At 61.8% G+C, this 15,772-nt stretch overlaps 1 protein-coding gene across 2 annotated transcripts; it reads right to left on the bottom strand.

Annotated features, from left to right (window-relative positions):
- Positions 1 to 1,512: 1,512 nt before the first annotated feature.
- Positions 1,513 to 15,498, bottom strand: NCLN (nicalin). 2 transcript variants are annotated; one of them, XM_027547178.1, is made up of 15 exons: positions 15,202 to 15,498; positions 9,724 to 9,914; positions 9,488 to 9,632; positions 8,556 to 8,650; positions 7,643 to 7,723; positions 7,247 to 7,350; positions 6,273 to 6,361; positions 6,050 to 6,189; positions 5,653 to 5,831; positions 4,632 to 4,719; positions 4,502 to 4,540; positions 4,252 to 4,412; positions 3,310 to 3,363; positions 3,140 to 3,218; positions 1,513 to 3,045 (listed from the first exon to the last, which is right to left on the bottom strand). In XM_027547178.1, the coding sequence occupies exons 1-15, from the start codon at positions 15,383 to 15,385 to the stop codon at positions 2,989 to 2,991; spliced, it is 1,686 nt and encodes a 561-aa protein (XP_027402979.1). In that variant the 5' UTR covers positions 15,386 to 15,498; the 3' UTR covers positions 1,513 to 2,988. The 2 variants fall into 2 exon arrangements, with proteins under 2 accessions (XP_027402979.1, XP_027402978.1); XM_027547177.1 differs by having other exon boundaries at positions 2,897 to 3,045; positions 4,252 to 4,415; positions 15,202 to 15,497.
- Positions 15,499 to 15,772: the final 274 nt, after the last annotated feature.

Here is a 15,772-nt window from a genome sequence, read left to right as displayed (position 1 = left end):
TTTTCACACGTGGATCTCATTTCCAGAATGTGACTTGGTGTACACCCATGTACACACACCACATACCCAGGGTGGACATGACGGGGAAACACCAGCACATACATAACGGCAGCTGTGTCTGCCTGCCGGTGTTGTTGTGGTTTTCATGTTTTTGGTTATAATGGGCAGAGTTTCGTGGAAAAGGAAGAGGAAGTTAACAGCCTGTGTTGAAATAAGGGAAGGGGCTGGCTTTTCCCCTGAAACGTGGGGAGTTTTACCTGAGTTCGAGCTGGAGCCAGAGCCACCTTCCAGCCTCGGGGTAGTGGTGTGGGGGACATGAGGGTCTGAGAAGAGGCGGCAGTGACATTGACCCTGAAGATGGGAGTCACTATGAAGACTTGAGCAACTGTGGTCAGGCCCACAGAGGTCCAGCCCCTCCTCTGGGTCCAGGGAACCCAGCCCCCTTCTCCCCTCATGTGTTCCCCACCTGGACAAGCATAGCCCCCTGACCTGCTGGGGGTACCCACTCCCAGTCTGCCTTCCCCAAAGCTGCCACCAGAGGGCGCCCGTGAGCACCTGAGTCCAAGCCCTCCTCTGCCCACAGCTCCCCCGAGGCTCCCACCTCCTGGGGTCAAGGATCTCACAGCCCTCTTTCTTGGCTGAAGCCGTGGAGTTCAAGCCACACCCCCTGTACTGCCTACCTCCCCCCCCCCCACCGGCTTCCTCTCCCCGTTGCACACGTCTCTGTACTCTGCTCTCTGCTCCCCAAAACCAAAGCCCCTGAGGCAGGAACCCTGACACAAAGGCACAGAACGGTGTGGACAGGCAGAAGCCAACAGGGACAGGCCCCAGATCAGGGGTCCCCCCCAGTGGAGCTCAGGAAGCAGGCAGACCCCTCGGGAGCTCCCAGGCCCAGAGCACGGAGCCCGCTGCTGGAACCCCAGTGTGGAGCTGCACCAGGCACCCCGATGACTGGCCAGGGCCTCCCCAAAGCCTGGGCTGGGGCTGGGGCTGGCCAGTGGGCTTGACCTTCATACAGCCATCACCCTTCCCCCCATATCAGGTTGAATGGTGTCCTTCCAAATTCACAACCATGCAGAACTCCAGAACGTGTCCTTATGTGGAAATGGCATCTGCAGGTGGAGTGAGTTGGCACACTGGCTGGAGCAGGATGCGCCCTAAACCCAAAGACGGACGCGTGCTTATGAGACGTCAGAAGAGATGGCCACGCGACCCTGAGGCCAGGAGCCGGGGGACACACAGGACACACGCTGCCTCCAGGGCTGGGGGGTAATGGATCCCAGCTGTATTGTGGTACGCCACCCCCACCATGGTCTATCGGCTCTGAGCTGGCTGCCACCTTCATGTTGCCATGGGGCGGGTGACGGTCCCAGCTACGGGCAGGAGGCACACCGACTCTGCTCTTTATACAGACATGAGGCTCTGCCCCCAACCCTCCCCCAAGAAATGCATATGACCCTCAGGGGGTCTGTCCAGATCCTGAGGCCCCAGCCCCGACAGGACACGCGATGCTGTGGTTTGTTATGGCTTTATTTCTCATCGTCTGGCCGCATCCCACAAGCAGCCTGAGCTCCACCTAGTCAGTGGCCCTGACCATGCCCCCCGGGGAGGAAGGACACTCACTCGGCATCCCCAGCCGGTCCCTGGCTCACACATTCACACCCGTGGAAGGGTGGGCCACCAGCCCCGCATCGCCCTAGAGGGGGCCGGGCACTGGGTAAACAGTCGGGCAGACAGGCCACTGGACAAGGAGGGTCAAGGAACCTGCAGTCCCAACGGCTGCCCCTCCCAGGCCTGCCAAATAGTCACCTGTTCCCTCCAGTGGGTGGTAGGTGGCTTCGGGGGGGAGCCAGTCCCCAGCCCCTCGGAATCGGAAGGCTAGTGAGCGTTCCCTGGTGGCCAGTAGGCCCCTGGAGTCCCTCCTCCTGGACCCTGAGTCCCTCCTCCTGGACCCTGAGTCCCCAGCACTGGACAAGTCACTGATTATATTGCTAATGAATGGTTACACCTGGGTCTCCCTGAGGTCACTCCCAGCCCTGCTCGCCTCCCCCATCTCACCCCTTCCCAGGGGCTCAGGCCTGGACCTGGCCCCTACAGGTCCCAGGAAGAGCTCCCCTGTGGTCACGTCCCCTCCGGGGATATGGGGGAACATGCTTCCCCTGAATGCGACCTCCTCCTTGCAGATGAGGAAACCGAGGCCCCGGGACAGGGGCAGAGGGGCTGCCTCCGCCCCCAGGGCTCCTCAGGAGAACAGGCTGAGCAGGAGCTCCAAGGACTAGGAGAGGTGGGCGGGGCCGGGTGGGCGGGGCTCCCGGGCAGGGGACGGGGCAGAGGAACCCAGAGGCAGGGTGAGAGGGCCGACAGAGAGGGTGCCGGGTGTCCAGGGCGCCAGCTCCCCAGGGGCTTCAGGGAGTCCGGAGGCGGCCCCTTGAGCTGGCTCCCCTCAGCCAGGCTGGGGGGTGTGGAGGCGGTGCACAAGGCTGCGACGGAGGGGCTGGAACCGGAGACCCAGAGGCCCTGCGGCGCACTCTCCAGACAGGAAAGAAGGGAGAGCCCCGGGGGTGGGGTGGTTGGGAAATGCGAGGGCAGCCTCGAGGTCAGAACAGAGCCAGCATGGTGGAGGGCTAGGGGTTTGGGGGGTGGCCTGGCCCGACTTCCTTGGCCTGCAACTGCCAGGTCCAGGATCAGCGTTTTGGGCGGGGGTGATGCCCAAGGCCACACTGGGTGCGTTTCCTCTTTCCTGGCCATGGCTTATGCCCCAGGGTCATGGGGCCGACTCCAGGGTGGGGGGCTCATCCACACATTTGTCCCCGAGTCTGTGGCCTGGCCCCAGACCTCCACCGAGCTCCTCCAGGGGAGCGCAAAGGACAAAAAAGAGAAAGAAGCCCCCAAGTCCTCAAGAGCAACACAGAAAAGCTCTGTAATTCAGGGTTTCGGCCACCGAGGGGGAGGCCCTGCCCTCCAGGTGAGGCGGGGATGGCAGCCTGGTCACTGCGTCTTGGCCTTCAGCAGTCTCTGAACTGTTTTGTATAAGAGGTCGAAGTGCTGGGGGGCGGTGGGAGGACTCCAATGAGACCAGGGAAAAAGGGCCACCCGTTGGGCTCCCACAAGGACCCACCTCCCACCGCCCCCTGCTTACCTGGACTGCCGTGTAGGCCATCCCGAGGTAGGCACCAATGCAGACGGCTAGGAGCAGGTCGAAGATGGCTGGCTTGACCCTGGGGATGGGAGGGGGCGGTGGAGGCGGTCAGCCAGCTGCTCCCAGCTGTCCCGAGGACCCAGGCCCCTGGGCGGTGACAGGGCGCTCACCTGTAGGCATTCATCACCTGCTTCAGCTGGTCGTAGAAGACAAACTCGGGGTCCCTGGCAAGAGAGCACTTGCTCAGCGGGCTCACCCTGACATCAGAGCCACCCGAAGTCCCACTAGCCCAGGAACACAGCAGCGGGGAGGACCCTGGGTATGTGTCTACAGGGGGTTGCCACTGTCTGTCCTAGGGAAGGACGTCCTTTATTCTGAACTAACATCTTTTCTATGGTTTTCTGGGCCAACAATTCTCTAAGAACAAAGTGTGGTGACTGTGGAAATTCTCTGGTCTCGTTTCTATAGAGGGAGAATGATCACAGCTGAGGACTCGCAAGCCCCAGCTCCACAGCTGTGGGTCCACTGTGACCCTCAGTTTCTTCTTCTGTTCAAGAGCTCTGTCTCCCTGGAGTGCCACAAATTGGGAGCAAGATGGAAAGCCAGTGAGTGGCACTGACCTGTCTGTGGAGGAAGAGGGGTGTCTCCTGCTGAGGGTCCCCCAACACCCTTCCTCAGTCCTCATTCATCCCAACCAGGGTACATGGGAGCATCAAACAGAAAGACAAAACCCAGGAGGCCTGCAGTGGGCAGGAGCATTCTGAGGGCAGGAGGGGGCCAGGGGTATGAGTCGCCTGAGGCCCAGGGCACAAGAGGGTGGGCAGGGGTACAGGGCTGCCAGATAAAACACGGGGCTTCAGTTCTGTGAGGACTGAAGATAGAGACGACACGGGCTTTCAGGGTAAGTGTGTCCCAGACCACATGAGAGGTACTTATGCTGGGATAATTCGTCGTTCACCTGGAGCTCAGATTTAATAGGGCGCCTGCACTGCTCACTCATCCTGTTACATTTCGCCCTGAGTTTCCATTTGCTCCGTCTGGTTCCAGGGTGGGCAGGGAGACCCTGGAAGGGCCCTCTGCCAGCTGGGGGCAGGGGCTGCGCCTGGTCTCACCGCTTGTCAGCCTTGACGTGGTGCGGCTTGACCTCCTTCAGGTAGCGACTGAGGTAGTGCTCCAGCGTGCTGAGGAACGTGCCGTCCTTGTCCACTAGCTGGGCGGCCCGTGGCTGGGTGGTCAGCCAGTCCATCACTGAGTCCAGCTGCTCCTGCTGGATCTGCTGTGGGGACGCGGCGGTGGTCACAGGACCCCCCACACACTCCCACCAGGCGCCTGAGCCCACCCACCCGCCGGCCAGGCCATTACCATCTGCTCCGTGAAGACTGGCATGTCCGGGGGCGTTCCCTGCAGAGAGAGGCGGGGCGGGGCTGAGTTCAGACCCACTGGGGGACTCAGGGGGGCGGAGAGGGCGGCTAGCGGGTGGCCGGGGGCTCACCTTCTCTGTCAGGTTGTAGATGACACGGGTCAGGGCCTCAGCGATGAGCCTCGTGTTTCGGGTAAGGGTTTTCGAGTCAACCCGGGACCTTCGAGGACAGGTTTTTTTAATTTATTTTTACTTTATTTATTTAATTAGAGGCTAATTACTTTACAACAACATGAATCAGCCACAGCTGTACATGTGTCCCCTCCACCGCCCCATCCTGAACTCCCCTCCCACCTCCCTTAGAGGGCAGATTTTAAAAACATACATATTTGGAAGTGACATCAATCACCCAAAACTAAAAATGATCACATATGTATCTGATGATGAAAAGACAGAAAAAACAACAGCTTTCCCAGCGGATGGTCCCCCACCCCACACCTCGGTCAGGCCCACCCACCAAGGGGCTGCCCCGGGTGCCCAGCTGAGCCCTGAGGATGCTGTGGGCCTCAGTGACCAGACGGCTCTGGGCCCGTGTGCTCCTCCAGAACCTGGGGGTATGGGGGGACTGGTCAGGACATCTGCCTCCGCCGGCTGCTGAGGGCAGAGCTGAGGTAACGCCCCATGGAGGGGCTACGGTGTCCCCCACACCCACGGCCACCCAAACCCCGGGACGGGACCCGAGCTGGCAGCAGGCTGTCCGCAGACATGACTGGTTAACACGCGGTCACAGTGGAGCAGGGGGTCCCGAAGTCCACGGCTCTGTCCTCATAAGGAAGGAAGCCTGGACACAGGCATGGGGAGGGGACCCATGACAAGGGAGACAAGGGCAGCAGCTCAGCCACAAGCCCAGGGTCAGCAAGGGCTGAGGCCACACAGGACCGGGAGCCTCAGAGGCGACACATCCTGACCTGAGTGGGCGTGGGGTGCAGGCTGCCATGGAGGCAGGGTGAGGTGGCGGCCGCTGGCTCTCCCAGCACCCTGCCCAATCAATTCTTCCCTCTCTTCTGCTGGCTCATGCCCTCGGTTCTGGTGCCCCCTCCTCCAGGAAGCCTGACGGGCCCCGGCTGGCTCAGTCTGATGGGGGGGGGCTCACCTCACGTCCATAATGCTGCTGCGCTGGCCGTCGCGGTGGCTCTGCAGGTGGGACAGGGTGAAGGCGGGCAGCCGGCGGACGGCAAAGCGCTCGTGTTCCCAGGCCAGCATGTCCTCGGCCAGGTTAATCTTCTTGTGCACCATGGAGAACCGCACCTCGGGGAACTGGTGGGCGGCCACCTGCGAGCGGAGCCATGAGGCTCTGCCCGGTGCCCGTGCGCCACACCCTGGCTTCACTGGCCTCTGCAGAGGTGGCCCCTGCCGCCCCACGGATCCCCAGTCCCTCCCCAACCTCCTGCTTCTGGAGCCTGAGGATAAGCCCACCTGCCCGCTGGAAACCCAACTGAGGCCCCAGGGCTCACACAGTTTGGGGGGCGCAGCCCTCACGGGGCGCCTACCGTTTCGAGCTCCCGCAGGAAGGCATGCTGCAGCGTCCCCTCCCTGGGCGGCTTGGACACATGCAGGTGGAGGCTGTCACCCCGGCCCACAGTGTCCAGGCAGAGGACGAAGGCCACGTTGTCCTGGAGCAGGCTGGAATCTGCAGACAGTGAGGGCTGGTGGGCAGGGGGTGTGGGGGAGTACCGGGGTCCCGAGGCCACCCTGGCCGCGGGGGACGCTCACCTGTGTGGTCCAGGTTGTCTTCCAGCCAGCGCTTGGTGCCCTGGTAGTTAAACTTTCCTCCTCCGGAAGCAAAGAACAGGAGGTTGTACCTGGCAGGGAGGAGTGGGGCCAAAGAGTTGACAGGTGGGAGTCCAGGCTCCCAAAAAGGAGGGGTGGTCTCCCCGCTGAGTACCCAATTCCACCCTGTCCTGGCACTGATGACATCGGGGCATCCTGAGTGCTGCAGGCGCTGGACACATCCCTGGCCCCCACAAGTGAGTGCCAGGAGCCCCCTAGTCCTGACAACCACAGACATCCCAACTTCACCCAGTGTCTCCAGGGTGAGAAGGGAGGCTCCAGAGACCTCTCAGAGTAGAGAGGTGGGCTACTCAGAGTGGTCCACCCACTCAGACTGGGTGGACCAACCAGGAAACAGAAGTGATGGGAACTCAGCACCACCTCCCTGAGCAGGAGTGAAGCCAGCGGGGTGGTGAAGGACCAGGTAACTGGGCCCCGCCCCAGCTGTATCCACCTCACCACAACCACAGCAGTCCTTATAAAAGAGGCACAGCAAGTGTGGCCCTGCCAACACCTTGATCTCAATGCCCACCGCGCCCCCCCCCCCCCCCCCCCCGCCACCCACTGGACTGTGAGCACAGTGCTTCTCAAGCCATCTGCCTGACAGCAGGCGTGGGGCCTGGAGTGTGAAGTTTGGGGAGACCCGCTGGCTACTAGGGCCCTGCTCTCCCAGGGCACCGTGCTGTGTGGACAAGTGCCCCTGCGAGAGACCGCAGTGTCCGGCACTAAGATGGGGAGATGCTCGTCTAAGTGATGACGATTTTGCAGGGGTTTCTGTTTCTTGCATCTGGAAGCAGCCCCCTGGTGGGATTTCCGGGGAGGGGGTAGGTGAATGGACCTGGAGGGGCGGGGCCTGACTGAACCAACTCTGAGATCACGGGTCGGGCCCGCCCCCAGCCCCGGGCCCTGTCACTCACGCTGCGTGCGTGCGCTTGTAGGTGTACAGCCTGGAGAAGAGGCGGGCGAGCTCCAACAGCACCGAGATACCACTCCCGTTGGAGTCCGCACCGTGCGACAGCCACTGCAGGCAGGGACAAAGGGCACGCTCACCCCACCTCAGCATGCACCACCACCCACCTCCACCCCGGCCTGTGGCCCACTCTGAACCCCACCCCCACAATCTTACCTTAGGTCCTCGTTTCCAGTCCAGCTGGGATTGCTTCCTCTCCCCGCTAACCCCCAGCTCTGCCCAAACCTGACTGATGCACCCTTGGCGTGGCCCAATCCCTGCACACGTGGGAAGCTCCCCCAACCCTGCTACCCTGCAGCCTGAAGCCAGACTCCCCAGCTGGGCAGGAGGGGCATGGACATACCGGGGCCACCCCGAAGGCATCGTAGTGGGCCACGATGACAATGGTGGGCAGGTCCTCTCCACCCAGCCCAGTCAGCCGCCCCTGTAGAGACATGGATGTGAAGGGCCCCCCCATAGGAAGCAACAGCCACCCTCACCTCAGGGGGCAGGGTTCTAGGCTCTGCCGGCTACACCGTGGGCACCAGTGGACCAGTGGGCATGGTCACTTTCCAGTAAAACTTTATTTACAGAAACAGGCTGGCCAGACTCTGCTGGGGGCCAAGGTGCCAGCTGTTTCTCCACCTGGAAACCAGGCCTACCCTTTACAGGCTGAGCTCCACTGATGGAGACCCCACCCGTCCGTAAGACCCTGGCCGTAAGGACAGCACAGGAAGAGCCCAAGAGTCAGGGTCCTCTTGTGTAAACCGGCCCTCCGTCAAATCCAACGAGGAGCAGTTGGGAAGACAGCCTGTCCAGAGCACTGCCTAAGGGCATCAGGTGCTAAGGCCCTGCAGCCTTTACTCTCTGGATGGAGAGCTGCCCTGCAAGGAGACAGCGGAGGCCTCCTGGTGCGGGGAGTGGGAACAAAACTGCTCAGAGCTTTTTGCTGGGGGGAGCAGTGATAAAACCCCATGTTTGCCCGTGGAGAGAATGGAAGTGGGGGAGGACTTGGGAGCTTGCTCTGGCCTGGACGCCTCCTGATGGGAGATGGGTGTCTGGATTTTTCTGCACTCTGCTTTAATTGCTGCCCTGAGCTCTCCTCTCTACCAGCTTAGTGAATGTTCCATGAAGGGAAAGGGGTGGCCATTCCAGGAGGCAGGGGTCGGGGAAGCAGGAGGAGCTGGAGGAGCCCCACCTCCTCAGAGGCAGGGACTTGATCCCCTCACCCAAGAAGCAGCCCCTCCAGTGGGGACAGGCAGGTGCCAGGCACTTACCTCCACGCTGGTGATGAGCCAGTCGCTCACGGCCTTGCTCTGGACCCCGCTGGTGACCATCTGGAAGCCGTTGGCAGTGGCAGTGTGGAGCAGCACTGGATACAGGGCCAGGGAGGGTCAGCCTGAGCCCCGTGACTGCCCTGCAGCAGCTGGGGGGGTAAGGGGGGGGTCCCAGACCAGAACCTGGGTCCTCGTCACCCCAGACTCTAAGCATTCAGTCTGAGTAAAAACGGGACTGTTCATATGGACAGAACACAATGTGATAACTGGACATGGGAGCAAACCTGGGCATCCAGGACAAGGGCTGGTGAAGGTCTCTGGTTCCGACACGGAGCCCATGTGCGCCCTCGCTCTGCTCTGTAGGGCCATCAGGGCCCCTTCCTAAATCACAGAGGGGTGCACACTGCCTCTGACCCAGCTTCCCAAGGATCACTTGAGCAGGGATGCCAAAACATGAGTTTCCCATCAGACAGCTCATGACCCTCCAGCCCATCCCCCAAAGTGGAGATGGTATGAGAACCCAGAGATTCATAAAAATTAAAGTTTTGTTCTCTCCAGAATCAGGAGAGGGTGTGCCCACCTCCCACAGTGTGAGCTAATGGTCCACTTCACCTGGGGGCAGGGGCTGCCTTAAAACGCCCAGGAACTCACCCTGCCTCAAATCCTTCTGTTCTTTACACATCTAAAAACACAACTGTAGGGATTCCCTGGTGGCTCACTGGTAATGAATACACCCGCCAGTGCAAAGGACGAGGGTTCAATCCCTGGTCCGTGAAGATTCCTCCCTGCGGGTGGCGGCTGCAAGATGTGATCTGTGATGCCCGGTGCCCCCACGGTTAAGCATATGTTGGCTTGGAAAGGGAAGCCCCTGAAACAGCACAGCGCAGCCCATCCACGCACCCTCCGCCCTGCAGCAACCCTCACCAGCCCACCTTCGGCGGCGGAGGCGGAGCCCTGGGAGGCGGAGGCAGCCTGTGTCTGCTCATAGATGGACAGCAAGGCATCGTCCTCTACGGCAAAGTACACGGGAACGATGGTCTCCATGGCCAGCATCTCAGGCTCAATCTCCATGAATTGCTGCGAGAGAGGCACGCGTTCGGTTTGCGGTGTGTGTGGGCGAAGGGGACCCGGAGGGAGAGAGGGGACCCCGGGGCGAGGCAGAGCTCACCCGGATGACGTCCTGCGGCACAGCGGCCATGGTCCGCGGCAGGATGATGACCACAGCGCCGGCAGACTGGCGCAGGGCGCGCTGGTAGCGCTCATACGAGAAGTCCAGCAGCCGCACGAGCACGCAGCGCCGGCTCAGCACGTCCGCGTCGATGGTGCGCGCCTCTGTGTTGAGCACCGCGTTCCGCGTGCCTGTGGGGACGGGATCCTGAGTGGGGTTCCGGACCCCCACCGGCCTCCAGCCCGCCGCACACCCACCCCAACCCCGGGGACTCGCGGGGCCTTCCAAGAACCGTCTCCCTGGGCCAACCTCCCCTCCACACCCACATTCCTAGACCACGGCCCTAGCGGCCTTCGCTGCTCTCGCACTCGCCTCTCCGAACTACACCCCTGCTGCAGTCATCCCCCAGAAAGCGATGTCCCTGTCCACTCAGCCACCCTGTGACCACGTGCGGGCTGCCCGCTGGGCCGGGCAACGTGTCCCCACCCCACCCCGTGTCCCTGAAGCAGCTCAGGGGGCTGGTGCCCTCAACCCACCCGACAGAGGCAGCCACCCCCGCCCCCACCCCCAGGCAAGACCCCCAGCCAGAGCACTAGGACCGGAACTCAGTGGTCTTGCTCCCCGAGTCCTTCACCACTGGCTTCCCCAGGGCTCCAGGACCCGCAGGGCTGACAGGCGCCAGCTGAGCAAACCCAACCCCTAGCCCCCTGCCCTGCCCAGATTGTTCTGAGATGCCCAGCAGTTTCCCCAGCCCCCACACCACTCCAGGGTCCAGACACCAGCAGAGGGAGCCCCCAAGCTAGGAGGCTGCACCTCCCCACCTCCAGGTTGCCAATGTCCTGGGGAAAACCCAAACCCTGCCCTCTTCAGGCCAACCCCCCGCCCCAGCCCCCAGGCAACTAGCCTGGGGTTCCAGGGGCACAAACCTTGTTCATTGCAGTGTGAACCCAGCATCACCTAGCAACTACCAGCGTAGTGCGCTCAGGACATGGAATGAATGAACAAATGTTTGGTCTCCCCAAGGCCCCTCAGGAGGGCAAGCACCAGGGTTTGTGCACCTTCTTCCACAGTCAGGGCCACACTGTAGCCTGTGGGCCATCCTGAGCGCTGTAGGGTATAGGGCAGCCTCCCTGGCCCCCACACCCTTGTTGCCAGGACCCCCCTAGACGTGGTAATCACAGACGACCCCAGACATGGCCCTGTGTCCCCTGGGAGCAGGGCCACCCAGATTTTTCTCAAGAAAGATCCAGAGAATCAGGTAGGAAGTGAGAAGCTGCTTCCTGGAGTGGACCCTGCCTTGCTCATAAGCTTATTCCAGGCAACTGACTCCTTCCCACCAGAGTGGAAGGGGCAGGTTGTAACCAGGATTGTGCAGCCAAAGTGAAAGTCGCTCAGTTGTATTTGACTCTTTTGCGACCCCATGGACTGTAGCCCACCAGGCTCCTCTGTCCATGGGATTTCCCAGGCAAGAATACTGGAGTGGGTTGCCATTTTCTCCTCCAGGGGATCTTCCCAAACCAGGGATTGAACCCAGGTCTCCTGCATCACAGGGAGATTCTTTACTGTCTGAGCCACCAGGGAAGCCCACTGTTCTAAGGCTGGTGGGTCCCCACACACACAGAGCACCGCTGCCCTGAGAGCTGAAGGGGCAAGAAGCAGTGCAGACATTTGATGCAGCACGTGGACTCCCGTGGTTGCACTGCCTGGGTGCACGGCCCCCAGCAGCCAGCCCTCGGGGCCCTCTATCCTCCCTGGACAGAGTGGGTGGGGAGGTGGGGCTCAGGCAGGCCTCCTCAACTGCCAGGGCCACTAGCACTCAGCAGGATGCTGCCGAAACTCCAGATTCTTAGGTCAGACCTCCCAGATGACAAAGGCACACAGTCCCCAAAACGTCTCAGGCCCCGGCTGAGCTGGGATGAACAAAGCAAGCACACGAATCCTCCTACTCTGGGGGCAGATGTGGCCCCAGGGCCTCCACCCTGAGCCCCTCACAGCAAATGTCAAGACAACAATGCAGACAAACAGGTCTGTTTCCACACAGGAGCTGGACCATGCTGCCCGGAGGATGAGGCGGCCGGGCGAGGGGACACTGGTGTCCTTGAGGGACATACCAAGCCCCATGAAGCCTCAGGCTCAGACCGGGGGCAGGGTCCCCCCCACTGCTCTGCAGGAATGCACTGGCCAGCAGGAGAAGGGTCGCTTCCTACAGCCTGTCCTGAGGGCCCGTCCGGGGGAGGGGACCAGCAGGTCACAGAAGGGACAGTGTCCCAGGTGAGAAAGGGCAGGGCCGTCTTGGGGCAGGGGCCAGTGACCAAGGGGGCCGGGCAGTGCACCCCAGGCAGGGGCCTCCATGCCTCTCCCCACCCCTCTGGGCCCCCACTTCTGCTTTAGGGTGACAGGGGAGCCCCCAAGGGCCTGGTAGGAGAGGGCAGCAGAGACCTTCAGGAGCCCTTGAAACCCTGAAAAGGCGGGTGGGCCCTTCCCCTGTGCCCCACCTGTCCCAGCTGCAGCCTCCCGGGGGTGGCTCAGATGTCACCTCGGGGTGGGGACACACAGGGCCACCTGTGGAGCCTACTGTGACCCACTTTCCAGAAGGAGGACGGCCAGAGAGAGGAAGGAGGGGGTAAGAGCAGAGTCAGGCTAACGCCAGACCCCCAAGTGCCCCCTCAGAGGCTAAGCACCCCAAGAGCAGAGACTGCCTTGGTTGGTGCGAGGCTGAAGTCTGCAAGGCCTGTTGCCCCTGCGTCATGACGGGCTCTGGACACCTGGACAGCAAGTTGCAGGTCCCCACGGCGGGACCAGATCTGAACGGAGGTCGCAGACTTTTCAATCGAAGGCCAGTCCTCTCTCCCTGCAGTGGCACTAGTCTTTACGCAGTGCAAAGCCACTGACTAGGTGTGGCAGAGTGCCAATAAAACTTTATTTACAACCAGGGGTGGAGAGCCCGTCCCGGTGCCCGGCATTGGTGCCCACATCCCCGCCTGCCAGAGCTGTTTCTGCAGGGGACCAAGTGGGATGGGCATGAGCGGCCCAGCCCAGGGAGGCCGGAGTCCGTTGTGGGAGGGCAGGGAGGCAGGCCACACCCAGGGCCCAGCTCACACCCCAGCTCAAAGAGCACACGCCTCTCCTGCCGATTTCTCAAGAGGTGTGGAGAGAGGACAGGAAGTTGGGAAATGAGGCTCAAAGCAAGGGCATGTGCGATGCTGGGGACACTGCAATCAGCGATGACCCAGCAGAGCAGCTCTCAGATGCTCCACCACTGGGAGGGAGCTGGGGTTCCCTGCTCCACCAAACTATCCCACAGCATCTCCCCAGGCAGTGGCAGGCACCCCACATCCCTGCCAATGTGGACACTAACAGGTGGGACCAGGGTGGGGGTGCAGATGTGTAAGTCGAGATGGGTGGGTGCCCCGCCAGGCCCCTCTGTTCATCCCTGAGCCCACTCAGTGTCTGGCAAAGATGGGGGCCGGGAAGGAGGGCGTGTGGGGTGAGGGAGTCACGGGGTCAGAAAAAAGAATAGGAAGGAATCAAGGACTGGGGGCAAAGGACTCAGAGAGAGGAGGTGGGGAGGACAGGGAGAAAGTATTGAAGGTTCCGAGGGCCCACGTGGAGGACGAGGCAGACATGGCTCTGTGATCAGGGTCGGAGTGTCAAGAAGCGCCCGTCTGGGCAAGGACAGGGGGCCATATCAGCAAGCAGGCCAGCGCTGAGCAGGCAGCAGGAGACACGGGACATCCAGATTACAGCTGCCCAAGGGGCTGGGGCAGAGCTGGGTGTGCTAGGAGAGCTCGCAGCAAGGCTCCCAGTGTGAGACAGGACAAGGGCGTGAATCCCATCCCAACGGGATGGCGGAATCCTCCAGACCAGGACAGAGCCGCCAGTCACACATGGCTATTCAAAATTATGATGATGAAATGCCAAAAGTCATCCCAAAGGGCCACCTGCGACACCCCTGGCATAGACCCTCTTCCCAGGAGGATGCCAACAATACATATAAACTGCCCACTCCTTAGGGGCTCCTGGCCCACCACCCCACCGGTGAGAAGCCTGGGGTCTGCAGCCAACACTGTAACCCTGAGTTCTCCCCCTTGGCACTGCTGACAATCTGGCCCAGATAATTTTCGGAGTGAGGTTGTCCCGGGCACAGTGAGGTGTGGGGCAGCACCCCTGGCTGGGCCCCACTGAATGCCAGGAGCCTGTCAATCATGACGACCCAAAGTCATCACTCAGGGACCCGTGAACTGGCAACCACTGCACTAAACAGTAATGCTACAACTCTGGGGTGAGAGGGGCCTGAGGGGGATGTCTCCAGACCCCGGGGCTCCCCAAGGACCTGGCAGCGGCAAGGGGTCCGGGGGACTCAGGTTGGCCCTAATGTTCCAACAAGAGAGGCCAGTCCAAGAGAACCAGGGCTCAGATATGAGGGGACAGGGGCACTGGGGAGGGGAAGCCCTCATGGCATGGACGGGCCTTGCTTGCCAGGGGCCTAAGACACCAAGTTGGGAGCGCAACCAGAGGCCAGAAGGTTCTGGAACACAAGATACAGCAAGGCCGGGAAGAGAGGACACTTTCGAAAGACTTTAACAGATGAGAGGGCGGGGCTGAGGAACAGAAGCTAGGCAGGATCCAGGCCTGGAGGCCTGCAATCCTGGGGAGAAGGAGCAGCAGGGGGGCTTCCAGGAAGCTGAGGGGTGGGTGCGCTCCCAAGCAGGGAGCAGGACATGGGGTCCAACGGATTTCAGGAGCCCAAAGGCAGGAGAATTTCTGAGGAACCGAATTCATTAACTGGGACCAGGGAGTAGGGAGGGCCTCCACATAGTGACAGGCTGGGGTGAGCGATCAGAGCTCTGAGCCCTAAAGCAGAGCAGAATGTGAGCACTAGATAAAGCGCACCCGGGTGCTGAAGGGCTGTGCAGGGTTGGCCAGCTTAGCCTGGAAAAACGGCGCTGAGAGGCTCCACTCCAAATCAAGGAGGCCCAAGGCGGGCGTTCTATTCCAGCTGGGGACTGGAGAGAGAGAGGGGACCCAGGAGGTCTGGAGAAGCGACAGTATGGCCTGAGGCTGGGAGGGAGTTCTGCGTTCTGGAGCAGGTAGCCCTTGTCGGGGACGGGGCCAGAGGGCTGTGGGAGCCAGGCGGTGGGTCCCCGGGACACTGGACAGAGAGAGCTAGGGGCCCAGCAGCGGTCCAGGTATCCAGGCTCGGACTTGCCTGGAGCTCCGGTAAAGGGGCTGGCAGCCCAAGTGAGGTCTGCAAGCTGGACTCCTGCTGGACGTGTGGGAGAGGCAGGTCCTGAAGCCCAGGAAGCAGAGACCGAACCGCGGGAAGGGGCATCCTGGCCGGCAAAGGCCGGGGCCCTAGGGAGGCGGGAGGCTGGGCGGGAGGTCAGGGCCCCAGCGGGGAGGCTGAGCTGGGGGAGACCAAGAGCCCAGGAGAAGAGCTGGGCCCACGGGGGAGGCCAGGGGCCCGGGTCCACGCACCGTAGGGTTGCCCCTGTAGGTCGTACTGCTGCATGCGGTACACGGTGAACTCGTGCGCCGCATCGGCGGCGGGCAGCGGCGGTGCGACGAGCAGCAGCACAGCGGGCAGGAAGACGATGAAGCCGAGAGGCAGGCACGACGCCTTCAGCATATTCTCCAGCACCTCGCCCGCTTCCTCCAGCATCCTGGCCGGCAGCTGGGCCGCGCGGGGCGGCGGCGGGGTCGGAACGGCGGTGGCGGTGGCTCCCGCGGACTCACCTCGGCATGGGTAGGCGCCGGGGTCCTGCGGGCGCCGCGCGGGACAGCCCGCGCCCGCCCCGGGGTCCTGCCGGCACAGCCGAGGGCCGCCTGTCCGCCGCGCTGCCTACTGGGAGTTGTAGTCTTCCCGGCGCGCGGAGCCACATGGGAGTTGAGGGCCCATTCTGTTACTCCCTAATAGAGAAAGCTGTGGTGGACTGTCTGGCTAAAGTTTCGCTTAAACTCCAAGTCAGAAAATACAGAGACTTTAAAACAAACTATTAGCAGTGTAACTTACTGAAACCCTGCCTTTGCTGTGGGAGAAAGGCGAGGG

This window comes from Bos indicus x Bos taurus, chromosome 7 (assembly GCF_003369695.1).
Source record: "Bos indicus x Bos taurus breed Angus x Brahman F1 hybrid chromosome 7, Bos_hybrid_MaternalHap_v2.0, whole genome shotgun sequence".
Taxonomy (NCBI): domain Eukaryota; kingdom Metazoa; phylum Chordata; class Mammalia; order Artiodactyla; family Bovidae; genus Bos; species Bos indicus x Bos taurus.
This window is presented reverse-complemented; position numbering and strand designations above follow the sequence as displayed.